Below are 17,553 nucleotides of genomic sequence, written 5' to 3'. Positions count from 1 at the left end.
TAGAAGGTGGATCAGAAAAGAAGTGGTGTATCCACCCTTACGCAGATCCACAAATCATTGTTTCCCATGATGTGGGAGCTGTAGCATCAGCAGTGGGGGCAGGAGCCAGTGATGGGAGGATCCCTTCCTTTGTGGAAGCCTATCACATCCAGCCCAGCCTCTCAGGGTATGTCTAAACAGCACACTAACCCTGGGATCTGACTCAGGTTTAAGCCCAAACCTCCCTTCTTTCCAGACAGAAATTAGTTTGACTTTGGCCAGCAGCCACTCTACTCAGGACCACAGACCCTGCTAGGGGTAGGTCAGAGCCCAAGTCCCTTTGTAACATGAGTCAAAGCCCAGGCATTTTGCAGTGTGGACACAGCTCAAGCCCAGGTCCCCAAAATCAGGTGTGGAGAGTCTGCCAGCAGTATCCCAAAAGCCTCTGGGGCTGAGCTTCCCACTACTTGAATTCCAAAACTTGCCACTCACTTCTGAGGAACCAGAAGCAACCTCCTGGTTCAAATGTAGCTGCTCAGCATTTAACCCTTCATTTCCATGTGGGCTGCTCAACTGGAAACATAATCAACGCTGACATGTATTAGCTATGGATAGCAGTACGATGAAGTTCTAACTGGCCAGAGGAACACAGCCAAATTCTGGTTAATCTCTGGTGCAAGGCAAGCAAAACGTATGATGTTAGCAACAGTTTGAGACATGATCATGTCTACAAAACTATATCGAAGAAGCTGGCAGCACTGCGGATTGGCTGGATAACAAAACAACACAGGTAATACATCAAGCAGCTGAAGACAGAGTACCACAAAGTCAAGGATGCCAACAGCACCACTGAGAACTCTCCATATTCATGTCTCTTTTATGAGAAATACAATTGGTTACTTGGAACTGTAGCGAGCACTGAACCCACAGTGGTGCATAAGAGTCTCCTGAGCAGGGATGGCAACCTTATTAACACTCCCCTCCCCCCATCACAGGCACCACTGGAGGAGAGACAGCCACTAGATGAAGGGCAAGAAGTGACTGTGGAACTGAGGCCAGCAACCAAAGAGGTTATGCCACTAGAGCAGCTACCGCATATCCTGAGTCTGTACTTGGAGGACCTATTTGGGGATGGCCATGGGGTGCAACCTGCTGAGGAACCAGCATCAGAACAAGCACCAGAGCAGGAGCCAGATCCTGGTAAGTTTCTGCTGCCATATTTATTGTTATTAATATATGGATGGGAGGAATTTCTGGCTAATGAGCCTGTTAACTTATTTATACAAGACAGGATTTTTGTATGCTGCCATTCAGGGTTGAACTCCAGCCATTTGCCTAGTACTCCCCACCCCCTTCCAACAATGCCAGTGGGATTCAAAATGCAAGCTGCAAAAAGAAGAAGAAGAATTTAACAAGCATTTTTCCTAAAATCGTTACTAGTTAATCACTGATTTTTATCCTTATGGTTTGGGGCTCCACAATTCATAGCCTCATGTACCTATCCCATCTAATACAGAGTACCTTATAAACTGGCTGTGCACACACTGTTCCTGACTATTGTGTGGGATTTGTCCCCAATAGCAGTGGAAACAGCAGAATTCCAAAGCAAAATACTTGTCTTTATACCTACAAAAATGCTTGCTCAATGGGGAAAAAATGTGTATTTGGCGCTAAACTGAAAATAAACAGAATTTAAACACCTGGACAAATTGGGTGGAAAATGCTACCTCATCAGAATGGTAACTTTTCATGTCCACTTTGCACTGGGATAAATAACTATATAAGGTGCAGGGAAATGAAGAATCAGAACACTGGCTTTTTCTCATGTAGTTCCCTTGTGGTTGTATTCTTCACTGAGTGAGATTCCCTTTGGTGACTCATTGATCCAGATCAAGCCAAAGTTCTACATTTATTATTTCACTAGGTACTAACTATTCTGAATTAGCTAGCTTTGCTTCTTCCAACCCTGATTGATTTTTTGTTTGTTTCTTTTAACTAAGCCTTGATGCTTGGGGAAAAATGTTCTAATAAATTCACCATCATGCAACAACTGGTGTCTTTTAATAGTGAACTAACAGAGAAACATTCCAGTTTCCCAGTTCACGTCCCATTTTACCAACGTAACACATATCAACTCATTTCTTATACCAGTGATATAGACCACATAGGCAGAGTTCAAAAAAAGACACTGGTGGACCCAACTCTCATGTACACCACTCTGGCAGTGCATAGGGTATAAATATAAGTTAGATTTACAGTAAAGTAGAGCTGGTTGAAAAATGGATTTTTCAGTCCTGCAAAAATAATTGAGAATTCAAAAAACATTCCTCCTAATTCAGGATGGAAAAGGCAAAATTTTGAATTATTTTGTGAAAAAAAATCTGAAAAAAAATAGTTTGGGGACAATCAAAATGTTTCTCTTCAGTGAATTTGAAATGTTTCGTTGCAGTTTCAACCCTTTTTATTTATTTTATTATAAAATACCTTTTTGAAATGAAAAGTTGTTTTGAAATGAAAAATTGAAACTTCATTCCTAAAATGTCAAAAAGTCCATTTCAGCATTTTCAAAACTTTTTTTTCAATTTTTAAAAAAATATTTTTGCCAAAATTGATACAATTTTGTAAAAAATGTCAATTTTTACTACATGGCATTTTCTGGTGGAAAACTGTTTTGATGAAAATTTTCTGACCAGCTCTACTGTCAAGCCCCTTTACACTGTTGGAGTAGTGTAAAGGGGATAGCGTAAAGAAGAATTGCCCTCTCTCTCTCTTTCATTCTCTCTGTCACACACACACACTCTGTAAATAAGGATTATCTTGAGCACTGCTATTTTCTGCTCATGCTGGAGATGACCTGGCATAGATCAACTGGCTAATTGAAACATAAGCCTGTACAACTGAAGTAACCTGCTTCCATTGCGAAATGAGCAGTCATGCTCAATGGTATTATTTGCAATTACTGGATTACTCGGAATTAAGGACCTGTTTAAATGGCTATACAAATACAAATGTAGTGACCCTTGCATGTCAGAATTATTGGTAGAGATTCTAGGGTGCTTTAGGCAGAAACATTGTACAGGACTGATTACTGGCTTTGCCATGGACTTGGTCAAGCTACTTCCTCTTTCTGTGTGCCTCAGTTTCCCAACCTGCAATGTAAAAATTGGGTCTACCTTCATTTATTACTCTCTGTATAGTGCTTTGAGATCTTCAGATGAAAGATATTAAAGAAACTCAAAAAGGAGGAGAATCAAAAGGCAGTTAGGAGTCTAAATGCCACTGAAAGTCAATGGTAGCTGGGTGCCTAACTCCCATTGGTGCCTTTGAAAATACCTCCAGAACTATTAGTGCTGTATTCATCATTGGGCAGAGAGAGGGGTAATCTAGTAGTTTAAGAATAGGGCTGAGAATTAGGAAGTCTTGAGTTGTTTTATGTGGCTTATAATTAACAATTATTAATTTATATTTCAAAATGTAGTATAAATCAGTATGGGCTACTGTACTTTCCATGGCCCTCATTCAGCAAAGCACTTAAGCACATACTTGACTTTAAACACATGCTTAACTTCCATTGACTACAGCAGGAGAAGGGGAGAGGAAAGATTACTTTAAAAGTGAGGGGGAGAGGCAGGGAGGATCAGCTGGGAAGGTCGCAGTCATTACAGTATGATGGGTGGAACTGAATAAGGAGGGTGAGGTCTCAGGAAGGTACTAGTTTGGTATGACACCTGGGGCTGAGGAATGCAAACCAGAGCAAGGCTGCTACCTCAAACTGTGTCTCAACATGCTTGTTAATTATTAATTATTTATTAAGTATTATTTTTTGGTTTGTAATGCAGTAGGGCCTAGGAGCCACAGTCATGGCCCAGGACCACATTCTGCTAGGTTGTGTACAAACACAGAACAAAAAAATGGCCCCTGCCCCAAAGAGCTTACAATCTAAGAGACAATAGGTGGAGACAGACAGACAGGTAGGGAGCGCAAGATCTCTTTCCTACAGCTCTTCCTGCCTGCTGCATCACTTATTGCTAATGAAACCTGGCAACGACAATTTGTCTGTAAGAAGTTCTGGAGCACAGTAACTTGCACAATAGGCACCGACTCCATGGATGCTCCAGGGCTCAAGCACCCATCAAAAAAAATAGGGGATGCTCAGCACCCGCAGGACTGGATTAATCTTTTGTGGGCCCTGGGGGTGGAGAAGAGCACCCACCAGCAAAACCAAAATTCAGCACCTGTGACTTGCACGGTGAACCATGTCACACAGACAGGAGTTTAGCCCAGCTGTGGACCTGGTAGAAGCAAATGAGTTATTACAACTGCTCAGCCAGAGATCTACTGGCCCTGGAGTAGGGCTCTCCAATGTGGATCCAGCCTTGGGAAAGACACAGGAAAGAAAAAGCTAAAGGAGTCATGAATAGTGCATTGGCTCCTAGGTCACGTGACGGGACCACCCAGGGAGACGAGTGCTCTGATGAACCCACAGGACACATCTACAAACCAACAGATTCAATGGAGAGTCAGAAAGTACCCAGCATGAGTCTGTTGAGATATCAAGCTTGCTGGAGAGCCCAAGGACTGAGAATCATCCTGAGACTAACTCTGCAGGTTGAAAGAGACTCTGAGACTCGGCATGCAGATTAATAAAGAACTCTTTCCTATACCTAGGCCTACTTGCAGCAAAACTTATAGCTGATGGAGCAGTCATTACAGCAAAATTGCCATTAATGTTGCTGATTACAGAATGGAGCCCTAGATGCCTGTGTGTTAGTAGCTTTGAACTGCTGGCATCTCTTTTTGAATTTTCTTTTTATTAGCAAGGTGAAGAGGACTCTTCCAAAATCTCTTGAACCCTTCTGAATGGATTTGTTGCCTGGGGACACCATGGCCACGCTGTGTCCCCTCCTGCATTGACTGTACCCATTATGCTGTTTGAAATGGAAGGGGGTGAAGAAGACTGATTGTAAAGCACCAGGAAGGGCATTCCTTAGGTATTTCCATTTGGAAGGATGATTGCATGGGAGCCCCTGTATTCTCATCCCTTCTGCCTCCCCCTAGCTTTTCCAGAGGGGATCGGAAGAGCAAGGTCAGGGAAGCAGCTGTTTTAATTGAACCTGAAACAAATTGATTCTTTTCCTGGGTTTATAGCAGCCAATTGGAAGTGAAGTGCTCCTGAGCCCCTACAGCAGTAAGGTCCCAGAGGCAACTCCCTTGTCTCAGATGGTTTCCTAACTGCTCTTTCGCTGCTCATATCCTCTGCATGCATTAAGCAGTTTAATTTCATGCAAGATTAACGAGTGTATTATTATCACATGGAGTTTCTTTCCTCAGAGAGAAGAACACATTCGTTTATTTACTCGCCTTGAAGTGCTTCCCAGCAGATGAGGACTCCAACTAGTCTGGACAAGCCCTGATACCACTAAACACTGGATCACTGCCACACATGGGACTATCAAATATTCAGCCACTTGAGCATGACCTCTCTGCTGCCAGCAGGACAGATGCATTTAGGAGCACAGGGCTGATCCTGCAAAGTGCTGAGTGCCACTTGAAAAAATCAGCATGTTGTCAATTCCTGCTGGAGTCAATAGGAGCCAAGGACACTTATTTAGCACCTCACAAGGCACTGGGCACCTTTCAGGATCAGGCCCACAAAGTTTACCAGACTGGATCAACCAATGTTCATCCATTGCAGCATCCTGTTTCCATCGCTGTCCAAAGCCTGATGATTCTGAGTAAGGCAAAATGTCCCTAGTAATGTGTCTAGCAAGTTGTATGGCACTATAAATGGGTGGAAGGGATTCATTCCTGACCTCTGATTGGTTGATGCTCTGGAGAATGAGATTTGATTACAAACATCATAGGACCAAAGAAAGTCTCTTCAGAGTGCGTGTAAGTAACACGGTTCTATATACTTTGAAATTATACCTGAAGTGCATGGCATGAAAAATACTAGGAGCTCCTTGAATCAAAATACTGAGGCTTTATTGTGAGCTACACAACCACCAGCTTTATTGATCATGCCCACCCTGCCTGGGGGCCTACCCAGCACTGACCAAACTCTCAAAGTGCTGTTCCCCGCCGCAATGAGCACTCAGTATAAGACCTGGCTTGGATTGGGGGGGGGCTGGTTTTATAGATAGTTGGCCCAAAATCCTGGTTAGGATTGTGAATAGACTTCCCCAGAACATTACAGATACAACCTAACAGGATCGTATGTGGCATATGTTCTCACACAAGGAGCATGTGGCTCATGCAGCAGGAATCAAGCCTCATACGGTTCAGCTTGATAACCCATGCCCAGGCTGCAATGTGATGACTGGTTGAGACCCGAGAAGGGATGATGTGACACAGAGATTGAGAGGCAGAGAGAGTGACCTTGTTGTATCATATGCTTTGACTTTCCGAATTATTCCAGAACAGGGTCACCTCAGATGAAAGAAAATAGACTGCATGTGGCAGGCAAAATCTCAGGTTACTCTGCGCTCCTTACTTTCTCCCCACCCCAGCTCTCCGTTATTAATATGGTTCCTCTTCCCTGTCCCCACTCTCTTCCTGGTCCTCCTTATTTTAACCAGAGTGTTTGCCTGTAGCCATGCCACCTTGTGTGGGACTGTCAGTGCTCAGAGACTAAGCAGAATTGGGCCAGATCAGTATTTGGATGACACTGCATAAGGAGCGTTCAGGGGCTGCAGGGAATGGTGTTGGTGAATCAGCAGGTGGCACTCTCTCCTCTGAGCCAATGAACCTATGTGGTGTCAAGGGACACTTTGTCAGGCAGGCTTAGGTCGGACATACTCCCCAAGGTTCCGACCTCTTGTCATCATGAGGCAGGGCATGGCACTGTTTGTAAGAGTATAGGCTTATGTATAGTTATTATATATATTATATATGTTTGTGTGCTATAGAGGTGTTAGCCTCAGTGCCCTGAGCAAATGCTTTCTAAGGAGTTTGCATTCCACAGCTTCATCTGGATACACTTCCTCTCCTGAAGCTCTTACCTCATGGTGCTGAGTGCTATCAAGCAACCGCTGCCTTCCTAGCTATGGGTGGGAGAGTCACCCTGAGATGCCCTCTCACCGAGGTATCATGAGATCTACTTAATGGGTTTTATCGACTGCCACCTCTATTCCTTGTCCAGCTTCAACTGCATCCTCAGCTCCTTTACCCTTTAGTTCATCCAAGTCCCACATCCTCTTCCTCAGTGACTTCATCCCACTCCTCTGCTGCCCTTCCCTGACCTCCTCATTTGTCCTCAGCTCTAGATTGATGGCACCACTCACTTCTCTGGTCTTTCTCGCTCTCCCATGCTTTCACAGAGCTCTCTCTCTCACAGAGCTCCCTTCCTGTGATCACCACCTCACTTCGTTTACCAAATTCACTCCCACCTGCTTGGTGCGAGCCCACAATGCTTCTCGTCCCTCCTACCAATTTATATTCCTAACAGAGCTCCCTCTGTAACATCCTTCCACTTCTTTGCTTCCACTTTCAACACCAGACTCTTTTTCTGGCCTTGCCTCCTCTCCCTGGTTGCTCCATTCTGGCCATCCCACCAATCTCTAGCCCTGTCTTATCACTCTGCTTCCTCTGCTCCTGTTCCTGAAATGCTGAGACTCTCTGGAGAAAATCCAGGCACCATTTCAACTTCCACCACCCCCAGCTCATTCTCTTCATCTATCTTCTGTGCTATGCAGCTCATCTTCTCCCCCAAATTGATTCCTGTGCCTACAGTTCTAGACATCTCTTCCCCACCTTTGACTCTCTCAGCAAATCCTTCTCTCCCCAAAAAGAAAAGGAGTACTTGTGGCACCTTAGAGACTAACAAATTTATTTGAGCATAAGCTTTCATGAGCTACAGCCAGTCTGAAACTGCCTCCATAATCTTTCTCATTTTGCCTCTGATCCCCTGCCATTGGCTTCCTTTCCCCACTGACACTGCCCTTCCCAAGGTCGCTCACCAACCACCAGCTCTGGATATAGCCTCTTTTCCAGTCTCATTCTCCTTGTTTTTTCCCTCATCTTTGACACAGCTGATTTCCCCTTGGTCAGCTCTTGACATCAGTACTACAGCCTGCCTGAATTCCAGTACCCTCTCCTCCAGTCCCACCGCAATGATGGTGTGTGGAAACCATCTCCCTCACCCATTATATCTCTCTCTTTGATCCCCTTTGCTAGCTCCCTCTCACAGCCTACAGCAAGTTCAAGCTCCTGATCCTCGCCACCTTCAGGGTTCTATACCACTGTGCTGTGACCTACATCTCAATTCCCTACCCCTGCTAATCTCCTGCCTGCTCTACCCTCATCTCTCACCTAACCATCCCCTTTGCATTCCTGTCCCTCTCCCTTCTCTGTGCCTTCTTCCACACTGCCTTTTTCAGCTGGAATTCCTTCCCACTCATGGGCTCTGATCTCCCACAGACAGTCACTTATCTCCTGTGGCAGGAGAACATGGCTCCTGGTGTTGCAGCATCCTTCCTTTCCCTCCTTCAAGTCTCCCCTCTGAACATATTTCTTCCATGAAGCCTGTTAATGTCAATCCACTACCCAGGGAGTTATGTTATGTATCTGTATTAAAAAATCCGACTGCCTTGCTATGCAATGAGTCTGCCTTCTGCTCAGCCAGACCTTTCTGTATCTGCATGGTTATCTGTTGCTTTTCTATTCAGTGGTAAGATCTTCCATCTTACTCAGGAGCTGAGTACCTCCACTCAACAGAAATGATAAGCAATTGGAGTTCAGAAAACGCTTTGAGATCTTCAGGAGGAGAAAAGGTGCTTAGATACTACAGTGATGGGCACTATGGAAAAACCTATGACAGACGGATCAAAGTATTATTGTTTTTGATTACTCTGTCTCATTGTTTCCTCCTACCTTCTCTTATTCACTCACTCTCTCCATTATTTATTACTCTTTCTTCATTCTCACCTCTCCTCTTTTTCCAATGTATTTCTAATTAATCTGTCTCCGATTTTCTTCCCTCCGATGTCAGTCTGTCTTTCCCGTCTCCTCCCCACCACCCACAGCCCCCATCCTCTTCTCCAACTCATCTGCATCCCATCTTCCACTCTCTGTTCTTTATGTATGAGCTAATTTCCGCTATTCCTTCACATGGGCTAAACGATCCACTCTGTTGTCCTCCAACAAATAAGCTGACAGGGTAATGAATGGCTTTGGATGGTAATTAGTGATGGAGTTGCTAATAATGAAATTCATTTACATTTTAAGCACTGCACACAGAGAGAGAGGAAGTAGGACCCTGTCATTAACACTCCCTGACATCCCTTGCCTTGGGGAAAGCTCCCTACCAATCAATTTTAGTGATGCGTAAACTGTTTAACATGATTGCACCTCATCTTCCCCATTTAGGAGGCTGTAATAAGCAGAGTTTGTTAAGCGGCAATTAGACAATAAATGCTGCCTTGGATTTAAATACCCAATCAGTGCAGCACTGTGGAGGCAGGCTCCATAGAAACACGTAGAGATTTCAGGATGCATCCAACCACTGGAGAAGAGGTGCAGAATTCTGCACTGGACCATTAAGCCCTTGACTGGCTGCTTTGCTTAGCATCATGTCAGGCATTAGCAGGCATAAATATTAATATGGAGACAAATGCTGAGCACCCACAGCTGCCATTGATTTCAAAAGTGGGGAGTCAGCATACAGCATCTCTTGGGATCTGGTCCATATGGCATGGACTGAATTGGGATATATAGCTATAGCCCTATGCCACTGTGAGACATTGTGCATGATGCCATTCAGAACTCAGGGAGAACATGCATGCTACGCCACCTTTGGAGAAGGGGTTACATCCACTCCCCTCTGCACTCAGCCAGCTCCACTGGCCGATTCAGAAGGGTTGGGATTATTATTTGTATTGGTCCAGCCCTCACCCCAAGCACCATGAATTGCCATTGTTCCAAACTCAAGTGCAGAAACAGTGGGATGGGTAGAGAGAGATAATCTGGTCCCGATACATATGTGGGGCCAGATTCTCAGCTGGGGTAAATGAGTGGAGCCCCCTTGACTTCAGCACATATAAACCCATGAGAAAATCTCTACAGCAGGCAGTCTCTCTCTGCTCCTGATCCTGTATCAACCAGGGCACAGCTTGATTCTCAAGACTTTTGAGAGATGCATGGCATTGTGCTGAAGCTATATGCATTTCTGGAGCTGTTTATTGTCTTATCAAGATTTGTCATCTTCTGTGCCCGCCATAAAGTTTACGTATTGAGTTGATGAGAGCTGCCTCTGCCTTCCTGGCCCTTTATTCTGTGTCAATACATTCCATGAACAGTTGCCAAATTCCTTCCCATTTGTTTTCCTAGGCTTTTAGCCTGAAGATGCATCTTTTTAAAAGAAGCAATTTGTGTGAGAAGCTTAATTCATCCCAGCCTGACTGAGAAAGGAGCAGAGCTGCTTTATGCTTTACTTGAGAATTTCACAAACATTCATCAGCGATAAGGGAGAAAAACAACATTGTTTTTCATCATACGAATGAGGAATTCATGTTTTAAAAGTAGCTACTGTGCAGGATCACTACAGCGTGGCACTCGACAGGGACATAGGAGATCTGGTTCCATTCCCAGCTCTGCTCCATACTGCCTGCATGACCTTGGCTAAGTCAGTTAGTCTCTCTGTGCTTCAGTTCCCCACCTGTACAATGGGGACAATTTGTCCTCTGTCTGTATTGCTTACTTAGACTGAGATGCAGATTCTGTCCCTTACTGGGTGTATATGCAACCCATAGTACAATGGGGCTCTGATCTCTGCTGGAGTGCCTAGGTGCTACCTTTATACAAATCACATCATTAAGGGCAAATCTTTAAGACAGTGGGACTAGCCCAATTCTACTCAGCAGGATGGAGCAGAATTTGGATCCACTCCCCTTGCAAGGTGAGGAACCCAACAGGAGGACTCACTGGGCAGGAGAGAACAGGATAGAATGTGGGGCATCTACAACTGTACAGATCCACCAGCCTTCCTTTAGCTAGCACATGTCATCTGTAGATCTCAAAGCCATTTACTAGGTATTATTAACTCCATTTTACAGATGGGGAATTAGAGAGACAGAGAACTAGCCACAGTCCTACAACAGATCAGTCAGAAAGGGAACTACAGCTCTCTGATTCCCACACTAGTGCACTGACTCCAGATCACACAGCCTCACTGGGAAGGTACCCCTCACTTCTCCCACCTCTGTGGAGAGCAGCCAACAAGCAATTCTGTTCCCACTCCACACTCTTGTGGGGAAAGATTCCCTCCCCCTGCAGCACTGTGAGAAGCCTATGTCCTCAGGCACAGGTTCCAGGTTTTGGCCATAATATTTTAACAGGTCAAAGACTCAACTGCAAGAATCTTATTTGAAGGACGCTGTCAGTCCAGGTTTCCCAGACACTCACTGAATGTGGACTGGTCTTTGGGGTGGATTGGATCTGAACACCACTTGTAACTGCACAACTGGGTTTCATCCAGGCTCCTGCTGACATGAGATCAGGTAGATTTTTAGTTCAGATGAAAATAATCCATGGGTCTCGAGAGGCAGAGCAGACTCAAGTGAAAGTCAATACTCAGGAAGTCTTTTCATCTCACATTCTGCATCTCAGCTCTCCTATGCAATGGAGAGAACCGCACATGCATTAGGGACTAGTCCATAGGGGGAAGTGAATTTAGTGTGAGGAAAGGTGCCGGTTTTGGAGGCTGAAGTCTCTCTTTAGCCATAGCAATGGTACAGCACAGGCAGCATCAGTGAAAGCTTCTGCATAGACCTGGAGAGACTGAAAGAGGATCTGAGGGGAATCCAGTCCCCATTGCCGATTCAGATCTTGGAGTTCCTAACACAAGGTCTCATTCATTTCCATAGATGTGCCCACAGTATTTGCATGCACCTCCATGTGCCCATGCAGCAAAGCAATTAGTCACCCAGTGTGCATGCAAAATCTACATCTGGGATTTTCAAAAAAACCTAAGGGAGTTAGGCTCGTAATTCCCACTGAAATTCCATAGAAGTTTGGAACTGAACTCGCATGGCTTCTTTGCAAATCCATGGCTAAGTGTTTGCAAAGATTGCTGGGCTAGGTAAGGAAACCAGCTGAATATTTGTCCCTTAGCATTAGATCTGTGCTGGGGGCACCTGTCCGTGAGATTTTGCACACAGACCGCTAAGAGCTGACATCAACTGGTGTAAGCGATAAGGGAATCTCCTCCTACCTTCTATGCAGTCAGTGCCACTTGGTGGTTTAGGATGGTCCTTTACTGAGCCCTGGCATTGGGCTGGATTTCCTAATAGCAAATGAACTGGTGCTGCACATGTATTTGACTAGGAAATGACCCAATGGCTTTGCCATGGGACACACTCATGCCATGCGGCCTCCATCACTGGGGCGGTTAATCACAGCATAGAGGTGAGCCTGCCTGCCCTTGACAGAGCACAGTGAGACAGCTGGGGAAGTCCTGAGGCATAGCTGGTTAGCTAAGCACCTGGCTGCACAGACAGGGTAATTATTTGCTTAATTGGGTGCCCAGGCCCACTTGTGCTGCTTGCAAAGGGAGATCATTGTGATTTATTTGAGAGCTCATTTACATCTTGTTTCTTGTTTGGCTCCAATGAGAGCTCAGCCCCCCCACTGGATCAGGCCCTCACTCTGCATGTAGGGTGCCATGGCAAGGGTGGCATTGGTATTCGTGGGCCCTGTTGCTTGCGGAGACAATCGGAACCCTTAATGCACATGATCCCAAATAACTGCCTGCCTCATTCCTGGCAGACCTTCCAGGAGCCTTCTCACATCCCCTGGGAGTCAGCAGGGGATCACCAGCTGGATCTTGACTCCTCTCTGTTGTGAAGTGTTGGGAAAGGAGCCAATGGGCCAGGGAGCTTGCTGCTCTCCTCCCCCATGTCTGGGCAGAGTAGCTAGCAGTCCATGGGGGCTCTTTCCTCCTCTCTCCTGAGGACCCGTGTGTCTGAGCCCTCCCAGCCAGAGGCTTTCCCTCTCTCCTCTAAAGGACAGGGAAGATTCACCCTGGGGATCTTCCCTCCCCTTCCACACCACATGGTCAGGAGGAGGGGAGTAGCCTGATGACTCCCAGGCAGATCTGGGCTCCTCTGTCACCATCAGCAAAGGCTGGAGCTCCGTTTTCTCTTGCATTTAGTACAAGGGTAGAGGGAAGTAGGCAAAAGCCACCTTTGTGCTCTCCATAGTGCCAGGGCAGGCTGGGTAGTCCCCCCATCCCTCAGATGTAAGTCAGAGCAACCTTAGAATTGCTCTAATTTATGCCTGCCTAGTGCTGGGGCTGGGAATACTCTGGCCATTCCGCCTGCCCAGCGCTCGGGCTGGGGGCGCTCTGGCTACGCCACCAGCCCAGTGCTGAGGCTGGGGCTGGCAGCTTTGTTGGGGGTTCCGGCCGGCCAGGGGTCAGGCCAGGCGACGCGGACTGGGGTGGCTGAGGCATGTTGGCTGGGGGGTTGGGCCAGGCGGCGGAGCCCAGGGAGGCTGGGGCCACGCTGTCTGGTGCTCCGGGGCCAGGAGGGACTGGGGATGCTAGCCTGGGGCAGGGGCCAGTGGCCACAGTGGGGGCTGGGCTCCCTTGGGCACGGAAGGGGTGGGGACTCGCCAAACCAGGGGTTCACCCACCACCCATGCATGTGGGTGCCAGTGGGCGCAGCAATGTTAATTCTGCTTGCAGAGCACTGGGAGCCTCAGACCACCTCGCACTGGATATTTATCCTTGCCTTCCCAGCGAGGTTGCTTTTCCTCCTTCCTGATGTCTCTCTTATTGTGTTCGTTCACTCCGTCTTTTAGGCAGCGGAATGAGGACATCACCAAATGGCAGGCTCTCCATCCCTCATCACTACTCGCTGGGAAAGCATTACTGTCAATGCACAGAGGGGCCGTTCCCTCCTCGGAAGAGATCGAGGGTAATATGGTCCTCGTGCTCATTTATTGCAGGGCTCGTACACACTGCCCCACTGCTGGACTCAGACACTGACCTAGGCAGCCCACTCACCTGATCTCACTTCCTATTAAGAGACCCTAGGCAGGGATGGGCCAACACATCTCCTGGAGTGAGCAGAGAATTCAGTCCCTGTGTTTGTGCACCATGCTGCTCTGATTCGCCAGTGGGACATTTATCCTAACCCATCTCCTCCTAGAGGGGCATGGCTGGAACTCCATGTTCAGTCAATCCGGAGTTCATTTGGCTGCAGCATTGAACCAGCAGGACTCCAGGGCACTATGGGCATTCACCTACTGCTCTAACTCTGTACCGTCGGTACCCCATCCCTCTAGCCCCTTTCAGACTCCCCTCAATGGCAGGAGAACTGTTTCCATGTTTGCTCGTTTTCTCTCCACATTGCTTCAGTCAGGGCCCAGCTCAGCCCTAGCATTCGTCCTCAGGTTTCTAAGAAAGGAGCAATTGAGACTAGGAGGTCTGGGCTGAGTTGTCCCCAAATACTCTGCTCCGGCAGCTGAAGAGGGAGATTGAATCATGCTAAAAGCCTTATATCCTACATGGGGATGAAATGTCCTATGCTGATCTGGGGGCAGGGTCTCCCTGAACATCTCACAGCAGATTCCCCATTGACCTGGGGTCAGGGATTGAGGGACAGGGCTCCTTGCACCCCTCACATGAGACTCCCTGTGACAAACTGGAAATTTCCTGTAATATTTTTTTGAATCCTAGTTGTACCTCAGTTTCCCCATATGCTGCATTGTTACCCTCTGGGTGCAAAAGAACTGTTTGCTCTCAGGGCACAGTAAAAGGCATAGGTATGAATGCCACCTGGTTGTCTGAGTCAGGATGGGTCATTCAAAAGGACTGGCTGAGAGCGAGCTCATTTCAATGGAGAATCTGAGAAGACAATGGAAAACTCAGTCATCAGGACATTTTAAGGAAGGGCCACTGAGATCTGTGCCCCTTGTGGGGATGCACAGTGTGAGAGCTGATCCAGCCAGGCAGGGAGAGGCATGAGCAGCAGCAGCTGCCTGTACTTTGCTGACATTTGCAGTTAGCAGTTAATGTCCTTGAGCTGGAGAAATCGCCCATGAGAAGGGGCCAGTTTCTCTTTAAGGGGGCAGGACTCCAGAAGCATCATGAAGAGAGAGAATACCTTTCCCTCTCATTCCCCACAGCTGCTCCTGGACTGGGGAAAAGTCAGACTCTCTTTTTGCTACAGACTGAGGGAAGTGCAGCTGGGGGATGAAGCAGAGGGCTCCGGGCTGGGCTGGGAGGCTGATCAGGAGTGTGGGGAGAGGGAGGAGGAGAGCGGGGGTGCGGAGGAGGAGGAGGATCTGCTAATTACACAAAACAGCTCTGGGGGCTGCTGAAGTCCAGAATGAAGCAAAGAGCAGCAGAAGCGAGTGCTGCAGTGGGAGCAGAGGAGGCACCGGCAGGAATTCCCACCCGGGGAGAATTCTGCAGCTCTATCCCTTCTGGGGACTGATTCTCCGGCACAACCAGGAGGGGACTATCCGGGCTGGACAGAAAGTCCTTCACCTGGGGAGGGAGAGCGCTGAGTAGCCAGTCGGAAGAGGCAGAATCATGGAAGAGCAGCACTAAATTGGTCCCCTTTCTCTGCTGACCTGGACCAAAGGGAGTTTGTAGCCAAGGATAGTCTCTGGGATGGATGCTGGTGTTTAGACATCTGATCTGACTCATTTTCCCTCCAGGAAGGGCAAGCGATGACTGCCAAAGGGGTGGAATCCACACCTATGGCCCCCGTAGCCCAGTCCAGGATGGAGAACTTCAGGAAGGTCAAGACGTCAGAGCAGGATAGCCCACTGCCCTTCCCTGACCTGCCCCCTGGCGTGGTGGAGATGAAAGTGAAGGAGGGCAGCAAGATCAGGAATTTGATGGGCTTTGCCATGGCCAGGATGGAGCTGAAGGGCACCCGGCAGATAGTCTTCAGTGGCTGTGGTCGGGCAGTCACCAAGACCATCACCTGTGTGGAGATCATGAAGAGGAAGCTGGGGGGTCTCCACCAGGTCACCAAGGTGCGTTACAAGACCCTGCTGGAGGTCTGGGAGAACAAAGACCCCCAGCCTGATGGCCAAGTGGAGAACCTCACTGTCCACAAGAATGTGCCCTCCATCTGTATCCTATTGTCCAAGGACCCCCTGGACCCCAATGAGATGGGCTACCAATCTCCGGAGCCCAGGGATGGGCTGTGGGCTGAAGAGGGGGGAATAGAGGAAGATAGACTCAGTTCACCCCCACAAGGGGTGAAGAGACCTCTGGCTTTTCCGCACGGGGAGCTGGCTGACAAGAAAATGCAGGTACAGGTACCAGAGAGTCAAAAGGGCTTGGGGACAATGGACTACATGCTGGACTATCATCACTGACTCACTCCCACCCCCCAGAGAAATAACCTAAGCCATATGTAGTGTACATAGAAAGGAGATTATATATTGAAGACACTCTAAATTTTTAGATGCTTTGTAATCAATAAAGGGACGATGAAGCCAGTGCCTCGCTTGGTCTTGAGTCCTGGTGATCTCGCGTGTTGCGTAGCTTTCCCCACAAAGACTCTGATTCGTAGACGCTGCTGCTCCCTTTCACTTCCCCAGCCCCCCACCCTCTGTTGCTCTTAAGGCTGGGGGCAGTGATCAGCTCTGTTCTCAAGCTGCAGGGAGCTGGCTAATTAGAAGGAACGTGACGAGAGACATCAATCCAGTGGTGGAAGCAGTAATGCACCAGGAGCAGCTCATTTGCATGTGGAAGCATGGGGGTGGTTGTCATATAATTGGGTGGGTACAAGGCTTTGCATACAGTCATGGGTGCCATGGGTAAAGAACAGGTTTCCTGCCCAGAGAAACTTGCAAACTGAAAGCACAAGAGGGCAGGTTCTGACAGAATATGCTCTAGGGTGTGGCACTGTGTGACCACTGAGGCTGGAAAGGGTTAAAGCCCAATGATCATATTAGCTGATGCTGATGTGTGAGGAGGATCCTGCTGGGGCTGCTGACCTCAGGCTGTGTGTGTGTATTCATCTGCATATCCATTTCCTTATCCCTCTCCAGGGCAATGGAAATATAATAATTTTAATCTAATATCCCTACAGGCCATAAAGGTGCAATTTGATCTGGGGGAGTTCTGAGGCTCTAACTGACTGTCACTAGCACAGCGCGCAATCTCCCGCAAAGGCTTCTCCATTTCAATAATTGCTAATTCAAATTGGGTATGTAATGCTCAAGATCCAGGAAAATCCACACTGCCAAAACTTTTTTTCTCTCACCTAGGCTGGGAGCTCCTGATGCTGAACCTGTGCTTTTGTGGGTGCAAAAATTTTGAGAGGTTTTTAAACTGTTCCTCAACCTCTTTCCCTCCACCTCCCCAGCCCAGCCCCTCCACACTAACTAATACCCTCTTGCTGGAAAGGATGCAGTCTCCCCAGCCCGGAGAGTTCCTGCCTCTGCTAAAGTGTTCTGCTTCTTTCTCCTACCGTGTGTGTAAGTGAGCAACTCTCTCTTCCCTTGACACTGAGATGGTGTTTATCAGCCACTGTTCATAACATAAGGCCCACTCTGTTCCTTCAGTGAATGTTTGTATTTTTGTCAGGAGTACAGAGGATGGAGGTAGGG

At 47.5% G+C, this 17,553-nt stretch overlaps 1 protein-coding gene across 1 annotated transcript; it reads left to right on the top strand.

Annotated features, from left to right (window-relative positions):
- The first annotated feature begins 457 nt into the window (after window positions 1–457).
- On the top strand, window positions 458–16,438 carry RPP25 (ribonuclease P and MRP subunit p25). The gene is made up of 4 exons (XM_038418119.2): window positions 458–769; window positions 975–1,179; window positions 13,777–13,892; window positions 15,643–16,438. Exons 2-4 carry the CDS (start codon window positions 1,053–1,055, stop codon window positions 16,312–16,314), a joined length of 915 nt encoding a protein of 304 aa, XP_038274047.1. The 5' UTR covers window positions 458–769; window positions 975–1,052; the 3' UTR covers window positions 16,315–16,438.
- The last annotated feature ends 1,115 nt before the right edge of the window (window positions 16,439–17,553 follow it).

Source organism: Dermochelys coriacea, chromosome 10, assembly GCF_009764565.3.
Source record: "Dermochelys coriacea isolate rDerCor1 chromosome 10, rDerCor1.pri.v4, whole genome shotgun sequence".
NCBI lineage: Eukaryota > Metazoa > Chordata > Testudines > Dermochelyidae > Dermochelys > Dermochelys coriacea.
The sequence above is the reverse complement of the archived record's forward strand: the minus strand, read 5'-3'. Positions and strand labels throughout refer to the sequence as shown.